A 23,318-nucleotide genomic window follows, 5' to 3' on the forward strand; every position below is an offset into this window, starting at 1 on the left:
CCACAAGTTTTCTTATATAAGTTTATTGACGCTTAAGAACTCTAAGTGTCAAATTATAGCTACAACGGTTTGAAAATGTAGCTAAAAGCGTCAAAATACCGTAAATCGGGGGGTACCGTTATATGGGAGCTATACCAAAACGTGGACCTATGTCCACAACTTTTGTTATATAAGTATATTGACACTTAAGACCCCTAGATGTCAAATTATAGCTACATCGGTCTGAAAATGTAGGTGAAAACGTCAAAGTACCGTAAACCGGGGGGTACCGTTATATGGGGGCTATACCAAAACGTGGACCGATATAGCCCATCATCGAACGTGACCTGCCTGCAAACAAAAGACGCGTTTTCCCAAAATTTCAGCATCCTATCTCCATTTTTGTGGATGCTAGAGTGATTACCACAGACGGACGGACGGACGTGCACAGATCGACTCAGAATTTTACCCTGATCAAGAATATATATACTTTATCGGGTCGCAAATGAGTATTTCAATGCGTTACAAACGGAAAAACAAACTTAATATACCCTCCATACTATGGTGGAGGGTATAAAAAAGTTTCCTACTAGGGCAAATATTAAAGATGTTATGAGTATTTCTTTGCACGTAACTTTTACAAAATTCGACCTTTAGTAAAAAAATCTGAAATGATTTGCTGATGAGCAGCATCATCGCACCAAAAAATAAAGGAAATCAAAAACCACTTTTTGAAAAAGTGTCCGATTTCACCCAGAATCCTCACGTATTTAATCATAATTTTTGAAAAAATTCACATTCATGATGTCAGTCAATGTTTTGCCGAAGCAAATTAGACATTGCTGCCACTTCTATAGATTAATATGAAATACATAGCCAGCTGATTACACTGAACGTTATCTTTTTTTCTAAAAAAATTTAAATTGTTTTGAGTGATACATATGTACATACGGTCATACATAATATAGCGTCTTTTGAGAAATGTGTTGTGCTCATTTGAACAACTCAGGTTCTTCTCCGTAAGCGGCTATCTGTTACAACGACTATCGGTACACTCCAATAGTGTGTGTGAGTAAAAATACAAACAAATATACAAACGACTTCCATTAAAACATTTTTTTTATAAAATGTGAGAAAAGCAATTAAGGACGGCTTTAAGTTCGTCCGGGCCGAACATGTTATACCCTACACCACGAGTTTTATTGAAGTAAAATTGAACAATTAAGTTTTTAGTCACAAAGAAGACTAAATACCAAATGTCCAATATTTCGGCTAAAACCTTCAAAATACCGAAAATCAAGAGATACGCTTCTATCGGGAATAAAGGAATACGTGGTCTATTTTGATAATTCTTTTATGGAATATTTTATAACCCCATGGAAGACTAAACAACAAATTTCAGTCATTTCGGTGGGATATTTACGTCACAACCTTCAGAATTACGAATATTGGCAGGTACCGTTCTATGGGGCTATATCGAAACGTGGACCTATACAGACGAATTTCAGTCGGAAAGGTTTTTACCTCCAACGTAGACTAAATACAAACATTTCAACTATTTCTCTAGGTTGTGGTGGCCACAATCTTCAAAATACAGAAAATCGGGATGAACCGTTCTATGGGGGGCAATATGAAGGCACGGATCTGTAAGGACAATTTTCAGGTGGAAACTTTTGTACCCCCAACGAAGACTATATACCAAATTTCAGCCATTTCGGTGGAGTATTGAGGCCACAACCTTTAAAATACCGAAAACCCTGAGGTACCATTCTATATAAAGTCGTAAACCTATACCAACAAATTTCTGGGAGAAAGTTTTATACCCCCATCGAAGACCAAATACCAAATTTCAGCCATTTCGGTCGAATATTGAGGCTAAAAACTTAAAAATATCGAAAATCGGGTGGTACCGTTCTATGGGGGCTGTATGAAGACGTTCACCTATACCGACAAATATCATATGGAACGTTTTATACCTCCAATATACCAAATTTCAATCATTTCTGAGGAATATTGAGGCCACAACCTTCAAAATACCAATATATTTTTTATAGGGTCTCCGATGAATATTTCGGTTTGTTACAAACGGAATGACAAATTTAATTATACCCTCCATATTATGTTGGAGGGTATAATAAAACAAATTTGTTTTGGTTAGATTGCCGGCCTGTTAATGAATCATAGAGAGCATGACTCTGCAATATGTTTCAATTCAATTCTTTTTTTTTTTCAATAAAGAAAATATAAACGTGTGAATCGATAATAAAAACCCACTTTTGATAACAGATATTTTGGAATTTTGATAGATATTTCTTAATTGGTTTGGTTTTATTTTCTGTTATTCAAGGTGCCACACTAACAACAAATGTGTATTGAAGATAAGAGAAATCGACGATGATCATCTCATGGTGACTACATATAGTCTTCACATAGCGATATCTGCACTACTTAATCTAAAAGTACGTTTAAACTAGGGTTTGTTATCATGACAATTGCCTCTATATGGTTGTTTTCTTTTGTTTCCATATACATATTTTATGTCAAATATAAACGTACAGCAAACATCTCACATTAAGGCGCATACAAATCAGAATCAGGTTTAGTAAAACGCTTCATTTATGTTGTCAATGTCATTGCATATCTGTCAAATATAAATGATATACTTTCCTGAAAGCACAAGTTTTAGGAGGCAGTGTAAATAAGGGTTTACCAATAATTTTCAACAGATTAACTTCAAGCGACAGTCACCTACCTGTGTATTTACGAAAAACAGACAAACAATCCAACGGTTTGTTTACTTCGTTATCTTGTGCTCTCGCGGTCGCTCTCTGTTTCACTTTATCTAACTCTCTTGATTAAATAAAAATATAAGTTGTTTTGTTTTGTTTTTTCTAAATTTCAAATTAAATTTGTGTCAGTCAAACCTAACGTGAGCGTTCTCTATTAACTTGGTGCGGATAAAATTATTTATTATTTTTTGTGAGTGAAAAAAAATTAAATAATAATGCCAACAACAACAAAAGACAGCAGTAAAGTTCCCAAATGGTTAGAACCACAACTATTTGAAAATGTATTGAAGGAAAGTGTTCCGAATTATAAACAAATAAACGATTTCCAAGCTTACTCTGCTCTACCGGCCGGCGAAAATTATTCAACGGTTATTACACGTATAGAAATTAATGTGGAATTGCAAGGTGAGGTGACGCAGCAGTAGAAGACGAAAACTAAAAAATTATAATCTTTAAATTATATAGACTTTAGACGTATACAAAATCGTCTGGGGCATAAATTATTATACTGTGGTTAACTTTAAAAACATGGAAATACATGTAAGCAAAGACAATAGTCGGGAAGAGGTCGTCGATGTGATACCCTTCACCCACTCAAAGCTAAATGAATCAAAATAATTACAATAGCACTATCGAAATCAAGGCATTTTCATAAATGTACACCGATTACTTCAAAGTTATGGTCCTATAATAAACTAGCAGAACAGGGCCAACAATATCGACAAAACTTGGTTTTTTGAAAAACAAGTAAGAATGGCGTTAAGTTCGGCCAGGCCGAACTTGTTATACCCTCCACCACGAGTTGTTTTAAAGTAAAATGGAATAATTAGTTTCCTTTCGTTTATGAAGAAGACTAAATACCAAATTTCAGCAAGTTCGGTAAAACAATGTGGCTAATCTTCAAAATACTGAAATTCGGGAGGTACAGTTCCATGGGGGGCTATATCAAAACATCGATCTATACCTTCAAATTTCTGGCGGAAAATTTTTAGACTCAAAGAAGACTACATACAAATTTCCGATATTTCGTAAAACCTTCAAAATACCGAAAATCTAGAGGTACGCTTCTATGGGAGATACAGGAACCCCCGGACCTATACTGATAATTCTCTCTGGAATATTTTATAGCCCCATGGAAGACTAAATAACAAATTTCAGTTTTTCGGTGGGATATTGAAGTCACAAACTTTAGAACTAGGAAAATCGGGAGGAACCGTTCTATGGGGGCTATGGGGGTGTGTTATACCACCAACATGGACATATGTTCACTATTTTTGATGAATAAGTTTTGCGACCACTTGGAACCTCAAATGTCAAATTACAGGTAGTTCGGTCAAAGATTTAGCAAAAGTCTTTAAAATATGAAAAATGTGGAGATTTCTTTATATTGGAGCTATACCAAAACGTGGGCCGATACATCGAACTTGTCCTGCCTATGGAAAAAAGACAATCGGATGAAAAAAATATTGCAGTTCCAGCACAATTATTGCGGACGCTAGAACAGAACAGCAGACGAACACGACTAGATCGATTCAGAATTTTGTTTTTGATCACGAATATATTTATATACTTTATAGGGTTGCAAATAATTGTTTCAATGCGTTACAAACGGAAATACAAACTTAATATACCCTCCATCCTATGGTGGAGAGTGTAAAAAAGACAAGTAAGCAGAGGATATTATAGCCTTTCGGGACCGGTTATGAGATACCCTATATCACTACCCCTGTTATGTTTATCATTTCTCTTCGAACCCATCAAATGAACTGTATTTATATTATAGACCAAGAAAGTTAATACGCCAAAACATCCTTCCTTTCAGAAAGGGTTGATAGAAGCACCATTTCAGTCAAAAGGGCTTTATAGAAGCACCCTTTCTTTTAGAAAGGTTCGAATGAAGCAAAAAAGGGTGTATAAATGCGCCCTCTTTCAGAAAGGGAGTAAAGAAGCACCCTTTCTTTCAGAAAGGGAGTAAAGAAGCACCCTTTCTTTCAGAAAGGGAGTAAAGAAGCACCCTTTCTTTCAGAAAGGGAGTAAAGAAGCACCCTTTCTTTCAGAAAGGGAGTAAAGAAGCACCCTTTCTTTCAGAAAGGGAGTAAAGAAGCACCCTTTCTTTCAGAAAGGGAGTAAAGAAGCACCCTTTCTTTCAAAAAAGGGAGTAAAGAAGCACCCTTTCTTTCAGAAAGGGAGTAAAGAAGCACCCTTTCTTTCAGAAAGGGAGTAAAGAAGCACCCTTTCTTTCAGAAAGGGAGTAAAGAAGCACCCTTTCTTTCAGAAAGGGAGTAAAGAAGCACCCTTTCATTCAGAAAGGGAGTAAAGAAGCACCCTTTCTTTCAGAAAGGGAGTAAAGAAGCACCCTTTCTTTCAGAAAGGGAGTAAAGAAGCACCCTTTCTTTCAGAAAGGGAGTAAAGAAGCACCCTTTCTTTCAGAAAGGGAGTAAAGAAGCACCCTTTCTTTCAGAAAGGGAGTAAAGAAGCACCCTTTCTTTCAGAAAGGGAGTAAAGAAGCACCCTTTCTTTCAGAAAGGGAGTAAAGAAGCACCCTTTCTTTCAGAAAGGGAGTAAAGAAGCACCCTTTCTTTCAGAAAGGGAGTAAAGAAGCACCCTTTCTCTCAGAAAGGAAATATTGAAGCACCCTTTCTCTCAGAAAGGAAATATTGAAGCACCCTTTCTCTCAGAAAGGAAATATTGAAGCACCCTTTCTCTCAGAAAGGAAATATTGAAGCACCCTTTCTCTCAGAAAGGGAAATATTGAAGCACCCTTTCTCTCAGAAAGGAAATATTGAAGCACCCTTTCTCTCAGAAAGGAAATATTGAAGCACCCTTTCTCTCAGAAAGGAAATATTGAAGCACCCTTTCTCTCAGAAAGGAAATATTGAAGCACCCTTTCTCTCAGAAAGGAAATATTGAAGCACCCTTTCTCTCAGAAAGGAAATATTGAAGCACCCTTTCTCTCAGAAAGGAAATATTGAAGCACCCTTTCTCTCAGAAAGGAAATATTGAAGCACCCTTTCTCTCAGAAAGGAAATATTGAAGCACCCTTTCTCTCAGAAAGGAAATATTGAAGCACCCTTTCTCTCAGAAAGGAAATATTGAAGCACCCTTTCTCTCAGAAAGGAAATATTGAAGCACCCTTTCTCTCAGAAAGGAAATATTGAAGCACCCTTTCTCTCAGAAAGGAAATATTGAAGCACCCTTTCTCTCAGAAAGGAAATATTGAAGCACCCTTTCTCTCAGAAAGGAAATATTGAAGCACCCTTTCTCTCAGAAAGGAAATATTGAAGCACCCTTTCTCTCAGAAAGGAAATATTGAAGCACCCTTTCTCTCAGAAAGGAAATATTGAAGCACCCTTTCTCTCAGAAAGGAAATATTGAAGCACCCTTTCTCTCAGAAAGGAAATATTGAAGCACCCTTTCTCTCAGAAAGGAAATATTGAAGCACCCTTTCTCTCAGAAAGGAAATATTGAAGCACCCTTTCTCTCAGAAAGGAAATATTGAAGCACCCTTTCTCTCAGAAAGGAAATATTGAAGCACCCTTTCTCTCAGAAAGGAAATATTGAAGCACCCTTTCTCTCAGAAAGGAAATATTGAAGCACCCTTTCTCTCAGAAAGGAAATATTGAAGCACCCTTTCTCTCAGAAAGGAAATATTGAAGCACCCTTTCTCTCAGAAAGGAAATATTGAAGCACCCTTTCTCTCAGAAAGGAAATATTGAAGCACCCTTTCTCTCAGAAAGGAAATATTGAAGCACCCTTTCTCTCAGAAAGGAAATATTGAAGCACCCTTTCTCTCAGAAAGGAAATATTGAAGCACCCTTTCTCTCAGAAAGGAAATATTGAAGCACCCTTTCTCTCAGAAAGGAAATATTGAAGCACCCTTTCTCTCAGAAAGGAAATATTGAAGCACCCTTTCTCTCAGAAAGGAAATATTGAAGCACCCTTTCTCTCAGAAAGGAAATATTGAAGCACCCTTTCTCTCAGAAAGGAAATATTGAAGCACCCTTTCTCTCAGAAAGGAAATATTGAAGCACCCTTTCTCTCAGAAAGGAAATATTGAAGCACCCTTTCTCTCAGAAAGGAAATATTGAAGCACCCTTTCTCTCAGAAAGGAAATATTGAAGCACCCTTTCTCTCAGAAAGGAAATATTGAAGCACCCTTTCTCTCAGAAAGGAAATATTGAAGCACCCTTTCTCTCAGAAAGGAAATATTGAAGCACCCTTTCTCTCAGAAAGGAAATATTGAAGCACCCTTTCTCTCAGAAAGGAAATATTGAAGCACCCTTTCTCTCAGAAAGGAAATATTGAAGCACCCTTTCTCTCAGAAAGGAAATATTGAAGCACCCTTTCTCTCAGAAAGGAAATATTGAAGCACCCTTTCTCTCAGAAAGGAAATATTGAAGCACCCTTTCTCTCAGAAAGGAAATATTGAAGCACCCTTTCTCTCAGAAAGGAAATATTGAAGCACCCTTTCTCTCACAAAGGGAATATTGAAGAACCCTTTCTCTCAGAAAGGAAATATTGAAGCACCCTTTCTCTCAGAAAGGAAATATTGATGCACCCTTTCTCTCAGAAAGGAAATATTGAAGCACCCTTTCTCTCAGAAAGGAAATATTGATGCACCCTTTCTCTCAGAAAGGCAATATTGAAGCACCCTTTCTCTCAGAATGGAAATATTGAAGCACCCTTTCTCTCAGAAAGGAAATATTGATGCACCCTTTCTCTCAGAAAGGAAATATTGATGCACCCTTTCTCTCAGAAAGGAAATATTGAAGCACCCTTTCTCTCAGTAAGGAAATATTGAAGCACCCTTTCTCTCAGAAAGGAAATATTGAAGCACCCTTTCTCTCAGAAAGGAAATATTGAAGCACCCTTTCTCTCAGAAAGGAAATATTGAAGCACCCTTTCTCTCAGTAAAGAAATATTGATGCACCCTTTCTCTCAGAAAGGAAATATTGAAGCACCCTTTCTCTCAGAAAGGAAATAGTGAAGCACCCTTTCTCTCAGAAAGGAAGTATTGAAGCACCCTTTCTCTCAGAAAGGAAATATTGAAGCACCCTTTGTCTCAGAAAGGAAATATTGAAGCACCCTTTCTCTCAGAAAGAAAATATTGAAGCACCCTTTCTCTCAGAAAGGAAATAGTGAAGCACGCTTTCTCTCAGAAAGGAAATATTGAAGCACCCTTTCTCTCAGAAAGGAAATATTGAAGCACCCTTTCTCTCAGAAAGGAAATATTGAAGCACCCTTTCGCTCAGAAAGGAAATATTGAAGCACCCTTTCTCTCAGAAAGGAAATATTGAAGCACCCTTTCTCTCAGAAAGGAAATATTGAAGCACCCTTTCTCTCAGAAAGGAAATATTGAAGCACCCTTTCTCTCAGAAAGGAAATACTGAAGCACCCTTTCTCTCAGAAAGGAAATATTGAAGCACCCTTTCTCTCAGAAAGGAAATAGTGAAGCACGCTTTCTTTCAGAAAGGAAATATTGAAGCACCCATTCTCTCAGAAAGGAAATATTGAAGCACCCTTTCTCTCAGAAAGGAAATATTGAAGCACCCTTTCTCTCAGAAAGGAAATATTGAAGCACCCTTTCTCTCAGAAAGGAAATATTGAAGCACCCTTTCTCTCAGAAAGGAAATATTGAAGCACCCTTTCTCTCAGAAAGGAAATATTGAAGCACCCTTTCTCTCAGAAAGGAAATATTGAAGCACCCTTTCCCTCAGAAAGGAAATATTGAAGCACCCTTTCTCTCAGAAAGGAAATATTGAAGCACCCTTTCTCTCAGAAAGGAAATATTGAAGCACCCTTTCTCTCAGAAAGGAAATATTGAAGCACCCTTTCTCTCAGAAAGGAAATATTGAAGCACCTTTTCTCTCAGAAAGGAAATATTGAAGCACCCTTTCTCTCAGAAAGGAAATATTGAAGCACCCTTTCTCTCAGAAAGGAAATATTGAAGCACCTTTTCTCTCAGAAAAGAAATATTGAAGCACCCTTTCTCTCAGAAAGGAAATATTGAAGCACCCTTTCTCTCAGAAAGGAAATATTGAAGCACCCTTTCTCTCAGAAAGGAAATATTGAAGCACCCTTTCTCTCAGAAAGGAAATATTGAAGCACCCTTTCTCTCAGAAAGGAAATATTGAAGCACCCTTTCTCTCAGAAAGGAAATATTGAAGCACCCTTTCTCTCAGAAAGGAAATATTGAAGCACCCTTTCTCTCAGAAAGGAAATATTGAAGCACCCTTTCTCTCAGAAAGGAAATATTGAAGCACCCTTTCTCTCAGAAAGGAAATATTGAAGCACCCTTTCTCTCAGAAAGGAAATATTGAAGCACCCTTTCTCTCAGAAAGGAAATATTGAAGCACCCTTTCTCTCAGAAAGGAAATATTGAAGCACCCTTTCTCTCAGAAAGGAAATATTGAAGCACCCTTTCTTTCAGAAAGGGAGTAAAGAAGCACCCTTTCTTTCAGAAAGGGAGTAAAGAAGCACCCTTTCTTTCAGAAAGGGAGTAAAGAAGCACCCTTTCTTTCAGAAAGGGAGTAAAGAAGCACCCTTTCTTTCAGAAAGGGAGTAAAGAAGCACCCTTTCTTTCAGAAAGGGAGTAAAGAAGCACCCTTTCTTTCAGAAAGGGAGTAAAGAAGCACCCTTTCTTTCAGAAAGGGAGTAAAGAAGCACCCTTTCTTTCAGAAAGGGAGTAAAGAAGCACCCTTTCTTTCAGAAAGGGAGTAAAGAAGCACCCTTTCTTTCAAAAAAGGGAGTAAAGAAGCACCCTTTCTTTCAGAAAGGGAGTAAAGAAGCACCCTTTCTTTCAGAAAGGGAGTAAAGAAGCACACTTTCTTTCAGAAACGGAGTAAAGAAGCACCCTTTCATTCAGAAAGGGAGTAAAGAAGCACCCTTTCTTTCAGAAAGGGAGTAAAGAAGCACCCTTTCTTTCAGAAAGGGAGTAAAGAAGCACCCTTTCTTTCAGAAAGGGAGTAAAGAAGCACCCTTTCTTTCAGAAAGGGGGTAAAGAAGCACCCTTTCTTTCAGAAAGGGAGTAAAGAAGCACCCTTTCTTTCAGAAAGGGAGTAAAGAAGCACCCTTTCTTTCAGAAAGGGAGTAAAGAAGCACCCTTTCTCTCAGAAAGGAAATATTGAAGCACCCTTTCTCTCAGAAAGGAAATATTGAAGCACCCTTTCTCTCAGAAAGGAAATATTGAAGCACCCTTTCTCTCAGAAAGGAAATATTGAAGCACCCTTTCTCTCAGAAAGGAAATATTGAAGCACCCTTTCTCTCAGAAAGGAAATATTGAAGCACCCTTTCTCTCAGAAAGGAAATATTGAAGCACCCTTTCTCTCAGAAAGGAAATATTGAAGCACCCTTTCTCTCAGAAAGGAAATATTGAAGCACCCTTTCTCTCAGAAAGGAAATATTGAAGCACCCTTTCTCTCAGAAAGGAAATATTGAAGCACCCTTTCTCTCAGAAAGGAAATATTGAAGCACCCTTTCTCTCAGAAAGGAAATATTGAAGCACCCTTTCTCTCAGAAAGGAAATATTGAAGCACCCTTTCTCTCAGAAAGGAAATATTGAAGCACCCTTTCTCTCAGAAAGGAAATATTGAAGCACCCTTTCTCTCAGAAAGGAAATATTGAAGCACCCTTTCTCTCAGAAAGGAAATATTGAAGCACCCTTTCTCTCAGAAAGGAAATATTGAAGCACCCTTTCTCTCAGAAAGGAAATATTGAAGCACCCTTTCTCTCAGAAAGGAAATATTGAAGCACCCTTTCTCTCAGAAAGGAAATATTGAAGCACCCTTTCTCTCAGAAAGGAAATATTGAAGCACCCTTTCTCTCAGAAAGGAAATATTGAAGCACCCTTTCTCTCAGAAAGGAAATATTGAAGCACCCTTTCTCTCAGAAAGGAAATATTGAAGCACCCTTTCTCTCAGAAAGGAAATATTGAAGCACCCTTTCTCTCAGAAAGGAAATATTGAAGCACCCTTTCTCTCAGAAAGGAAATATTGAAGCACCATTTCTCTCAGAAAGGAAATATTGAAGCACCCTTTCTCTCAGAAAGGAAATATTGAAGCACCCTTTCTCTCAGAAAGGAAATATTGAAGCACCCTTTCTCTCAGAAAGGAAATATTGAAGCACCCTTTCTCTCACAAAGGAAATATTGAAGAACCCTTTCTCTCAGAAAGGAAATATTGAAGCACCCTTTCTCTCAGAAAGGAAATATTGATGCACCCTTTCTCTCAGAAAGGAAATATTGAAGCACCCTTTCTCTCAGAAAGGAAATATTGATGCACCCTTTCTCTCAGAAAGGCAATATTGAAGCACCCTTTCTCTCAGAATGGAAATATTGAAGCACCCTTTCTCTCAGAAAGGAAATATTGATGCACCCTTTCTCTCAGAAAGGAAATATTGATGCACCCTTTCTCTCAGAAAGGAAATATTGAAGCACCCTTTCTCTCAGTAAGGAAATATTGAAGCACCCTTTCTCTCAGAAAGGAAATATTGAAGCACCCTTTCTCTCAGAAAGGAAATATTGAAGCACCCTTTCTCTCAGAAAGGAAATATTGAAGCACCCTTTCTCTCAGTAAAGAAATATTGATGCACCCTTTCTCTCAGAAAGGAAATATTGAAGCACCCTTTCTCTCAGAAAGGAAATAGTGAAGCACCCTTTCTCTCAGAAAGGAAGTATTGAAGCACCCTTTCTCTCAGAAAGGAAATATTGAAGCACCCTTTGTCTCAGAAAGGAAATATTGAAGCACCCTTTCTCTCAGAAAGGAAATACTGAAGCACCCTTTCTCTCAGAAAGGAAATATTGAAGCACCCTTTCTCTCAGAAAGGAAATAGTGAAGCACGCTTTCTTTCAGAAAGGAAATATTGAAGCACCCATTCTCTCAGAAAGGAAATATTGAAGCACCCTTTCTCTCAGAAAGGAAATATTGAAGCACCCTTTCTCTCAGAAAGGAAATATTGAAGCACCCTTTCTCTCAGAAAGGAAATATTGAAGCACCCTTTCTCTCAGAAAGGAAATATTGAAGCACCCTTTCTCTCAGAAAGGAAATATTGAAGCACCCTTTCTCTCAGAAAGGAAATATTGAAGCACCCTTTCTCTCAGAAAGGAAATATTGAAGCACCCTTTCTCTCAGAAAGGAAATATTGAAGCACCCTTTCTCTCAGAAAGGAAATATTGAAGCACCCTTTCTCTCAGAAAGGAAATATTGAAGCACCCTTTCTCTCAGAAAGGAAATATTGAAGCACCCTTTCTCTCAGAAAGGAAATATTGAAGCACCCTTTCTCTCAGAAAGGAAATATTGAAGCACCTTTTCTCTCAGAAAGGAAATATTGAAGCACCCTTTCTCTCAGAAAGGAAATATTGAAGCACCTTTTCTCTCAGTAAAGAAATATTGAAGCACCTTTTCTCTCAGTAAAGAAATATTGAAGCACCCTTTCTCTCAGAAAGGAAATATTGAAGCACCCTTTCTCTCAGAAAGGAAATATTGAAGCACCCTTTCTCTCAGAAAGGAAATATTGAAGCACCCTTTCTCTCAGAAAGGAAATATTGAAGCACCCTTTCTCTCAGAAAGGAAATATTGAAGCACCCTTTCTCTCAGAAAGGAAATATTGAAGCACCCTTTCTCTCAGAAAGGAAATATTGAAGCACCCTTTCTCTCAGAAAGGAAATATTGAAGCACCCTTTCTCTCAGAAAGGAAATATTGAAGCACCCTTTCCCTCAGAAAGGAAATATTGAAGCACCCTTTCTCTCAGAAAGGAAATATTGAAGCACCCTTTCTCTCAGAAAGGAAATATTGAAGCACCCTTTCTCTCAGAAAGGAAATATTGAAGCACCCTTTCTCTCAGAAAGGAAATATTGAAGCACCCTTTCTCTCAGAAAGGAAATATTGAAGCACCTTTTCTCTCAGAAAGGAAATATTGAAGCACCCTTTCTCTCAGAAAGGAAATATTGAAGCACCCTTTCTCTCAGAAAGGAAATATTGAAGCACCTTTTCTCTCAGTAAAGAAATATTGAAGCACCCTTTCTCTCAGAAAGGAAATATTGAAGCACCCTTTCTCTCAGAAAGGAAATATTGAAGCACCCTTTCTCTCAGAAAGGAAATATTGAAGCACCCTTTCTCTCAGAAAGGAAATATTGAAGCACCCTTTCTCTCAGAAAGGAAATATTGAAGCACCCTTTCTCTCAGAAAGGAAATATTGAAACACCCTTTCTCTCAGAAAGGAAATATTGAAGCACCCTTTCTCTCAGAAAGGAAATATTGAAGCACCCTTTCTCTCAGAAAGGAAATATTGAAGCACCCTTTCTCTCAGAAAGGAAATATTGAAGCACCCTTTCTCTCAGAAAGGAAATATTGAAGCACCCTTTCTCTCAGAAAGGAAATATTGAAGCACCCTTTCTCTCAGAAAGGAAATATTGAAGCACCCTTTCTCTCAGAAAGGAAATATTGAAGCACCCTTTCTCTCAGAAAGGAAATATTGAAGCACCCTTTCTCTCAGAAAGGAAATATTGAAGCACCCTTTCTCTCAGAAAGGAAATATTGAAGCACCCTTTCTCTCAGAAAGGAAATATTGAAGCACCCTTTCTCTCAGAAAGGAATTATTGAAGCACCCTTTCTCTCAGAAAGGAAATATTGAAGCACCCTTTCTCTCAGAAAGGAAATATTGAAGCACCCTTTCTCTCAGAAAGGAAATATTGAAGCACCCTTTCTCTCAGAAAGGAAATATTGAAGCACCCTTTCTCTCAGAAAGGAAATATTGAAGCACCCTTTCTCTCAGAAAGGAAATATTGAAGCACCCTTTCTCTCAGAAAGGAAATATTGAAGCACCCTTTCTCTCAGAAAGGAAATATTGAAGCACCCTTTCTCTCAGAAAGGAAATATTGAAGCACCCTTTCTCTCAGAAAGGAAATATTGAAGCACCCTTTCTCTCAGAAAGGAAATATTGAAGCACCCTTTCTCTCAGAAAGGAAATATTGAAGCACCCTTTCTCTCAGAAAGGAAATATTGAAGCACCCTTTCTCTCAGAAAGGAAATATTGAAGCACCCTTTCTCTCAGAAAGGAAATATTGAAGCACCCTTTCTCTCAGAAAGGAAATATTGAAGCACCCTTTCTCTCAGAAAGGAAATATTGAAGCACCCTTTCTCTCAGAAAGGAAATATTGAAGCACCCTTTCTCTCAGAAAGGAAATATTGAAGCACCCTTTCTCTCAGAAAGGAAATATTGAAGCACCCTTTCTCTCAGAAAGGAAATATTGAAGCACCCTTTCTCTCAGAAAGGAAATATTGAAGCACCCTTTCTCTCAGAAAGGAAATATTGAAGCACCCTCTCTCTCAGAAAGGAAATATTGAAGCACCCTTTCTCTCAGAAAGGAAATATAGAAGCACCCTTTCTCTCAGAAAGGAAATATAGAAGCACCCTTTCTCTCAGAAAGGAAATATAGAAGCACCCTTTCTCTCAGAAAGGAAATATTGAAGCACCCTTTCTCTCAGAAAGGAAATATTGAAGCACCATTTCTCTCAGAAAGGAAATATTGAAGCACCCTTTCTCTCAGAAAGGAAATATTGAAGCACTCTTTCTCTCAGAAAGGAAATATTGAAGCACCCTTTCATCAGAAAGGAAATATTGAAGCACCCTTTCTCTCAGAAAGGAAATATTGAAGCACCCTTTCTCTCAGAAAGAAAATATTGAAGCACCCTTTCTCTCAGAAAGGAAATATTGAAGCACCCTTTCTCTCAGAAAGGAAATATTGAAGCACCCTTTCTCTCAGAAAGAAAATATTGAAGCACACTTTCTCTCAGAAAGGAAATATTGAAGCACCCTTTCTCTCAGAAAGGAAATACTGAAGCACTCTTTCTCTCAGTAAGGAAATATTGATGCACCCTTTCTCCCAGAAAGGAAATATTGAAGCACCCTTTCTCTCAGAAAGGAAATATTGAAGCACCCTTTCTCTCAGTAAGGAAATATTGATGCACCCTTTCTCTCAGTAAGGAAATATTGAAGCACCCTTTCTCTCAGAAAGGAAATATTGAAGCACTCTTTCTCTAAAAAAGGAAATATTGAAGCACCTTTTCTTTCAGAGGGGGACTATTTAAGCACCCGTTCTTTCAGGGAGGGACTATTGAAGCACCTTTTCTTCCAGAAAGAATGAATTGAAGCACGTTTCCTTGCGTTACATTGGAGAGGATGAATTTTAGTGGGAAGATTTTTTAGCCTAATAATGTCACTGTATGTATAGGAATACAGTGACATTATGAGGCTAACATTTCTCACTTCCGACCTAGATAATTATCAAAGGGCAATAGATTTGGCTTGAAATATTTATGCTTTCTAGTTTGGTACAGCGGCAACATTAGTAGAGCTGGCCACAGTCCGTCAGATTTAGTGGTGAGGCACATAAGTCGTTCAGTTTCCCGCATAAATGTCAGCCTGAGTCCCAATTGCATTAGATCGTATCTTTGGTCCGTCTGTGCGCGAACAACTAGCAGCAGAATGGGTAAGGAGATGTTGCTTTCAGAGAAAAATGCCAGTTTTGTACGGTGTTACTATACCAACTTAATTTTTAGCTGGTCGAAACACACAAGAATTTCAATTATCACTAGAACCAGAGCAGAGTTGAGAGAGTCCACCCACACCTTGCGGTGTGCCTCTCATAGCTGCTTTTGAGATGTGGGCCACATTTACCTCTTTCTATAGACCGGTAAAACAGATCATTATCATCGGCTCCGCTACATTCTGAAGCATTGCTGGTATTATACCATCCTGTCGAGGAGATTTGTAAACTGAAAAAAGGTAATCACCATTGAAGCCTTGGAGGAATAGTTAATTTGTCTATTAGCTGTCCATCCTCTTCATTTCTGGGTTGATTATGGTTTACTGTAGAGAGGACACCATTACATTACGCGCAATCGGGAAAGTGAGCCCCTAATAGAAGATCGATAGTCTCTAGACTATAGTTAGTGCGCTTAGTTCTACATACGGATTTGGGATCCTTGGATATTATTTTGCGAAAACTGTGCGCTTCATTAAATCCTTCTGTAGAATCACTAAAACTGACCCAAGAATTCCATTTAGCTTTCTCGATTTCAGTTATGTGCTTATTGAAATTAACCTTAGACATCCCAATCAGTACTGAATTTCGTCTTGCCGGCTTTATTATAGGATCTCCCAGCTGCTTTACGAACAGTACCTAACTTTTAATTCAACCAAACCGTTTATAGCACGTCAGAGAATATTGGTTATGGAATCCACAACTCCCTCGAATCACATCGGTATTTTAGAAACCGATGATAACAAAAAAATGGAAATTTGCATCGAACTCTGAATTACTGTGGAGTGGTTACTGTACGATTGTGATGAAAAACTAACCGACGTCTTTTAAGTGTCCCCTCACCAAAACATATGCTCATTATACATATTATTAATACAGAATTCTCAGCTGTTTCTGTACTGTACAGAGTTTTTAAAAACCAACGCCTAATTGTATGCTACAACAATTTAGTGATAAATACACAGATAAAACGTTCGTGGAACATAGAAATATTAAGAATTTTTTTGTAATAGTCATAACTTCGTTAGACGTAGTTCAGAAAACTTATATCTTTGTACCATAGTAATGCTCATGTTAATTTCCAAGATCTTAGCTTAAGTCGTTTCTCCTAGCCTTACATGATTAGCGAGTCACTCATCACGTAACTTTTTTATACATATGTATATACAAGTGGCCTCGTTGAACATCTGTATCACTCTCAATTCAGTTGTATTAACTATACAACTTTTCATATTTTTCAGATGGTTCCACAGTGACAAAATTCTTCATCCTCAAAACCGAACATGATATGGAGTTGACTGAAGGTACCGATTGTTTCAAAAATGAACATGTAGTCTATCAGGAGATTATAACAGCATTTGAAAAACTTTATGGCAATGTTGGCAAAGAAGTTCGTTTTGCCGCCAAATACTATAAACTGCCCATTAACAAGAGTTACATGCTGTTGGAGGATTTAAGTCCGCATAACTTTAAAATTGTCAGTCGTTCGGAATGTTTGGATATGAAACAGGCAAAAATGGTTCTAAAGAAATTGGCCGAATGGCATGCTGTGTCAGCCGTGCACAAAGAAAATATTGGCAGTTATGGTGAAGAGTTTGTTGTTGGCACCTATAATGACAAATTGCGTAAACAAATTTCCATATTTTTTGAGGGCATGACAAAGTACATGTTAAGGTGTTTACATTTATATGAAAATCCTGAGGATTATAAGGAGAAAATTGTAAATTAGTCATGGAAACTTTTGTGTATAAAATACATTTTGTTAAACTTCCCTCATTTGTTTTTTAGGAAAAACTTCTCGATTGTTGCATTGATGAGCTGTGGAAGGCCACAAAGGTGGATGATAGTGAATTCAATGTCTTGAATCACTGTGATTTGTGGAGCAATAATGTCATGTTCCAATATGCTGATGATGGCCAATTATTGGATATCTGTTTTGTAGATCTTGGCAATCCCAAATATGGCAGTCCAGCCCAGGATCTGATTTATTTCATTTTATCCTCCCTCCAAGCTGATATTAAAATTAAACAATTTGATCACTTGATTCAATATTACCATGAACATTTGGTTGAAAATTTGGAATTGCTGAAATACACGAAGGCTAAGCCGACCCTAAGAGAACTTCACATGTTATTGCACAAATATCGCATTTGGGGTAAATACATTCTCTACATGCTGACGGTATTAATGAAAACTAATCTTGTTTTGTGTTAATATTTCAGGTCATTGTACGACGGTTGGTGTTTTGGCTATTTCCTTGTTGGAATCAACGGAATTGTCCACATTAGATAAACTCATGGGAGACTGTGATGATGGTGATAAATTCAAATTGATGATGTTCACCAATAAACGTTATATCCAACACGTTAATATTATATTGCCGTGGCTGTTGAATCGTGGTGCTTTAGATTTCTAAATAGTCATGTTGCATCATTATGTTTGTATTGTTATGCGTATTTGTATTATTTCTCCTTTAATGTCCTTTAAATAAAATATATATTTTTAAGCAAACAACATTCCTATCCGGGAACCTAAATGCATAAAGTATTTTGTGAAGATTGAACAATAGTTGTGACATTGTAAGGTTAGCAACAAAGTATAGGCCGATATTGTGTGTTCGGTTCATTTACGTCTTTGTAGTCTTGGATAAGTCTCTCATGAATTGCAAATAAACGGTTTAATCAGTATTTCAGAAAACTTTGTTATTTCGCAAATTATCACAGCGTCATCTTTAAGACATTATATCATGGGCAAAGACCCAAACTAAATCCAATACGTATATAGATACAACGCCATCTATATTTGATAATACATAATAAGAACATATATCAAAGATGTATAATATTACCATTGTATGTCTTTGCATATATTTTATTTATTTATTTCGTCTATGGACGGTCAGTGATACTGGCTGTAGATGTAGATACAACTCCATCTGTATTTCACAATACATAATTGCAAAGATGTATAATATTATAAGATGAGACATTTCAATTGCTACTATACATCGGCAGATGGCACTGGTGGTCTAACATAATGTGATGTTACAATATGGTGACATGAATTATGTTATATTTAACATAGTTCACATTGGTGTACGCTTTTGTTTCTGTTATTTGTCTGTTATACATAAACGCCCTCTATGCTTGAATATGAAAATTTAAAACATTTTGCATGATGTCCAATCTTTAGCATTGTATGTCTTTGATAATTGACAAAGATGTATAATACAATAAGATGGGACAATTACATTGCCATCTTTGACATTGACAAAGACATACAATCTTAAAGATTGGACATCATGCAAAATTTTTTAAATTTTCATATTCAAGCATAGAGGGCGTTTATGTATAACATACAATTAACAGAAACAAAAGCGTACACCAATGTGAACTATGTTAAATATAACATAATTCATGTCACCATATTGTAACTTCACATTATGTTAGACCACCAGTACCATCTGCCGATGTATAGTAGCAATGGAAATGTCCCATCTTGTAATATTGTATATCTTTGACATTGATAATATAAATCGGCAGATGGCGCTGACGGTCTAACATAATGTGATGTCACAATATGTTGACATGAATTATGTTATATTTAACATAGTTCACATTGAAGCACACTTTTGTTTCTGTTAATTGTCTGTTATACATAAACGCCCTCTATGCTTGAATATTAAAATTAACTCGATTGTGCATGATGTCCAATCTTTACTATTGTATGGCTTTGAAATTGACGATCAGTGATATTAACTCCACTTTTTATCGCCGATTACGAAAAGGACAAGCCACAAGTTTGACACCATTTCCATGAAAGTTTCTCTTAGCCGAAAAATATTGGAAAATGAGAATATAATTTTGCTGAGGGGTTTTTGCTGGGCAAAATATCTACTTAAATATTCAACTAGCGAAACTATTGACAAGATTACCAATGAAGGAACTAAATAAAGTCTCTGCTTCTTCGGCGGTATACTAACCATGGCACTAAGGCAAAAGGATAGTGGAAATATCAGCACTGTGACTTTGTGACGATAAACAAAAATTCGTAGAGATAGAGAGTCTAATCCGAAGTGCGATATCAAAGAGTACGTTTTTAGACGATATATGAGTAAAGTTCATTGATATTGCAGACTCCGATGGTGCATCAGATTATCAGACCGCCACGTACGTCTTTTATAAAATAGAAGACCAATATCGTGTTATGTAGTATCTTCTATATAATAGGAGGTGGACACTTTGTCATGTGAGACCACCATAGGCACCTTTTTAGGAGACCACCGTAGGGGTCTTCTATAGAATAGTAGACCACCATAAAATTTTATTTAGGATAGGACACCACTTCAGGGACCTTATAGAGAGTAGGAGACTCTGGTAGGGCCATCCCTATAATAGGATGTGGTTCTTTACATTAAGAGGCCAGAGGGTCTTTAACGAATGGAAGACTGGCATAGAGCTTTTATTTAGATAGAAGAGCACGATAGAGATCTTTTATATAATAGGAGACGATTCAATGCGACTTCCATAAAATAGGAGAGCCCAGGAGTATTCTCTAGAATCGGATACTACCGTAAAGGTCTTCTATAGAACAGAATACCTCCGTAGGTGCCTTCTATATAATAAAAGAAAGTGTCTTCTGTTGAATAGAAGACAACTGTAAGTGTCTTCCATAGAATAGAAGACCACTGTAAGTATCATCCATAGCACAGAAGACCAACGTAGTTGCCTTCTATACAATAGAAGACAACCGAAGGTGTTTTCTACGGGACAGAACAGCTCAGTTTTGACTATAGAATAGAAGACCACCGTAGGTGTCTTCTATAGAATAGAAGACCACCGTAGGTGTCTTCTATAGAATAGAAGACCACCGTAGGTGTCTTCTATAGAATAGAAGACCACCGTAGGTTTCTTCTATAGAATAGAAGACCACCGTAGGTGTCTTCTATAGAATAAAAGACCACCGTAGGTGTTTTCTATAGAATAGAAGACCACCGTAGGTGTCTTCTATAGAACAGAAGACCACCGTACGTGTCTTCTATAGAATAGAAGACCACCGTACGTGTCTTCTATAGAATATAAGACCGCCGTAGGTGTCTTCTATAGAATAGAAGACCACCGTAGGTGCTTCTATAGAATAGAAGATCACCGTAGGTGTCTTCTATAGAATAGAAGACCACCGTAGTTGTCTTCTATAGAATAGAAGACCACCGTAGGGTCTTCTATAGAATAGAAGAGCACCCTAGGAGTCTTCTATAGAATAGAAGACCGCCGTAGGTGTCTTCTATAGAATATAAGACCACCGTAGGTGTCTTCTATAGAATAGAAGACCACCGTAGGTGTCTTCTATAGAATAGAAGACCACCGTAGGTGTCTTCTATAGAATAGAAGACCACCGTAGGTGGTTTTTGTCTTCTATAGAATAGAAAACCCCCGTAGGTGTCTTCTATAGAATAGAAGACCGCCGTAGGTGTCCTCTATAGAATAGAAGACCACCGTAGGTGTCTTCTATAGAATAGAAGACCACCGTAGGTGTCTTCTATAGAATAGAAGACCACCGTAGGTGTCTTCTATGGAATAGAATACCACCGTAGGTGTCTTCTATAGATTAGAAAACCACCGTAGGTGTCTTCTATAGAATAGAAGACCACCGGAGGTGGTTTTTGTCTTCTATAGAATAGAAAACCACCGTAGGTGTCTCTATAGAATAGAAGACCACCGTAGGTGTCTTCTATAGAATAGAAGACCACCGTAGGTTTCTTCTATAGAATAGAAGACCACCGTAGGTGTCTTCTATAGAATAGAAGACCGCCTCATGGGAAGACTAGAAGACTACCCTAGAGGTCTTGTATAGAATAGAAGACTACCATAGGGGTCTTGTGTAGAACAGCCGTAGGGATCATCTTTAGAAAAAAATTCTAAAGTAGTTTCTTCTTTAGGATAGAGGACCGTAGTACTTCGGCCGCGCCACCGTTGTTGTCTTCTATAGAATAGAAGACCACCGTAGGGTCTTCTATAGAATAGAAGAGCACCCTAGGAGTCTTCTATAGAATAGAAGACAATCGTAGTTGTCTTCTATAGAATAGAAGACCACCGTAGGTGTCTTCTATAGAATAGAAGACCACCGTGGGTGTCCTCTATAGAATAGAAGACCACCGTACGTGTCTTCTATAGAATAGAAGACCACCGTACGTGTCTTCTATAGAATAGAAGACCACCGTACGTGTCTTCTGTAGAATAGAAGACCACCGTAGGTGTCTTCTATAGAATAGAAGACCACCGTAGGTGTCCTCTATAGAATAGAAGACCGCCGTAGGTGTCTTCTATAGAATAGAAGACCAACGTAGGTGTCTTCTATAGGATATAAGACCACCGTAGTTGTCTTCTGTAGAATAGAAGACCACCGTAGGGTCTTCTTTAGAATAGAAGAGCACCCTAGGAGTCTTCTATAGAATAGAAGACCACCGTAGGTGCCTTCTATAGAATAGAAGACCGCCGTAGGTGTCTTCTATAGAATAGAAGACCACCGTAGGTGCCTTCTATAGAATAGAAGACCGCCGTAGGGTGTCTTCTATAGATTAGAAGACCACCGTAGGTGTCTTCTATAGATTAGAAGACCACCGTACGTGTCTTCTGTAGAATAGAAGACCACCGTAGGTGTCTTCTATAGAATAGAAGACCACCGTAGGTGTCTTCTATAGAATAGAAGACCACCGTAGGTGTCCTCTATAGAATAGAAGACCACCGTAGGTGTCTTCTATAGAATAGAAGACAATCGTAGTTGTCTTCTATAGAATAGAAGACCACCGTAGGTGTCTTCTATAGAATAGAAGACCACCGTGGGTGTCCTCTATAGAATAGAAGACCACCGTACGTGTCTTCTATAGAATAGAAGACCACCGTACGTGTCTTCTATAGAATAGAAGACCACCGTACGTGTCTTCTGTAGAATAGAAGACCACCGTAGGTGTCTTCTATAGAATAGAAGACCACCGTAGGTGTCCTCTATAGAATAGAAGACCGCCGTAGGTGTCTTCTATAGAATAGAAGACCAACGTAGGTGTCTTCTATAGGATATAAGACCACCGTAGTTGTCTTCTGTAGAATAGAAGACCACCGTAGGGTCTTCTATAGAATAGAAGACCACCGTAGGTGTCTTCTATAGAATAGAAGACCACCGTGGGTGTCCTCTATAGAATAGAAGACCACCGTACGTGTCTTCTATAGAATAGAAGACCACCGTAGGTGTCTTCTATAGATTAGAAGACCACCGTAGGTGTCTTCTATAGATTAGAAGACCACCGTAGGTGTCTTCTATAGATTAGAAGACCACCGTAGGTGTCTTCTATAGATTAGAAGACCACCGTAGGTGTCTTCTATAGATTAGAAGACCACCGTAGGTGTCTTCTATAGATTAGAAGACCACCGTAGGTGTCTTCTATAGATTAGAAGACCACCGTAGGTGTCTTCTATAGATTAGAAGACCACCGTAGGTGTCTTCTATAGATTAGAAGACCACCGTAGGTGTCTTCTATAGATTAGAAGACCACCGTAGGTGTCTTCTATAGATTAGAAGACCACCGTAGGTGTCTTCTATAGAATAGAAGACCACCGTAGGTTTCTTCTATAGAATAGAAGACCACCGTAGGTTTCTTCTATAGAATAGAAGACCACCGTAGGTGTCTTCTATAGATTAGAAGACCACCGTAGGTGTCTTCTATAGGTTAGAAGACCACCGTAGGTGTCTTCTATAGAATAGAAGACCACCGTAGGTGTCTGATAGTAGTTTAAGGTGGAGACGTTTTTCGACTACGGATCCCCTAAATGTATCTGAAGTGTATATGAAAATGTCTTGAAATCGGGCGGTATCTTTACATGGGAGATACATCAAATTATGGACAGGGAACCCCAAATGGCAAATTACCAACAGTTCGGTCGGTATGTATATTTTTTTCATACCTAAATTGCACAAAACTCCTAAAATCCTGAGGTATCGATGACTACTATGG

At 37.9% G+C, this 23,318-nt stretch overlaps 1 protein-coding gene across 2 annotated transcripts; it reads left to right on the forward strand.

The window, feature by feature from the left end:
• Positions 1–2,879: 2,879 nt before the first annotated feature.
• LOC141401653 (uncharacterized) lies at positions 2,880–17,821 on the forward strand. Of its 2 annotated transcripts, none has more exons than XM_073981989.1 (4): positions 2,880–3,173; positions 16,552–17,030; positions 17,099–17,465; positions 17,533–17,821. In XM_073981989.1, the coding sequence occupies exons 1-4, from the start codon at positions 2,984–2,986 to the stop codon at positions 17,724–17,726; spliced, it is 1,230 nt and encodes a 409-aa protein (XP_073838090.1). In that variant the 5' UTR covers positions 2,880–2,983; the 3' UTR covers positions 17,727–17,821. The 2 variants fall into 2 exon arrangements, with proteins under 2 accessions (XP_073838090.1, XP_073838091.1); XM_073981990.1 differs by having other exon boundaries at positions 2,905–2,958.
• Positions 17,822–23,318: the final 5,497 nt, after the last annotated feature.

The sequence above is a fragment of the Musca autumnalis genome, unplaced genomic scaffold, assembly GCF_047663935.1.
Source record: "Musca autumnalis isolate F117 unplaced genomic scaffold, ASM4766393v1 scaffold_4, whole genome shotgun sequence".
NCBI classification, from domain to species: domain Eukaryota; kingdom Metazoa; phylum Arthropoda; class Insecta; order Diptera; family Muscidae; genus Musca; species Musca autumnalis.

Bases quoted from the DNA above. Each gene is read 5' to 3' on its own strand.
- LOC141401653 (XM_073981989.1), top strand. From the start codon at position 2,984: ATGCCAACAACAACAAAAGACAGCAGTAAAGTTCCCAAATGGTTAGAA. The intron at 17,031-17,098 runs GTAAATTAGTCA...TTTGTTTTTTAG, and splicing joins AGGATTATAAGGAGAAAATT to GAAAAACTTCTCGATTGTTG. The intron at 17,466-17,532 runs GTAAATACATTC...TTAATATTTCAG, and splicing joins GCACAAATATCGCATTTGGG to GTCATTGTACGACGGTTGGT.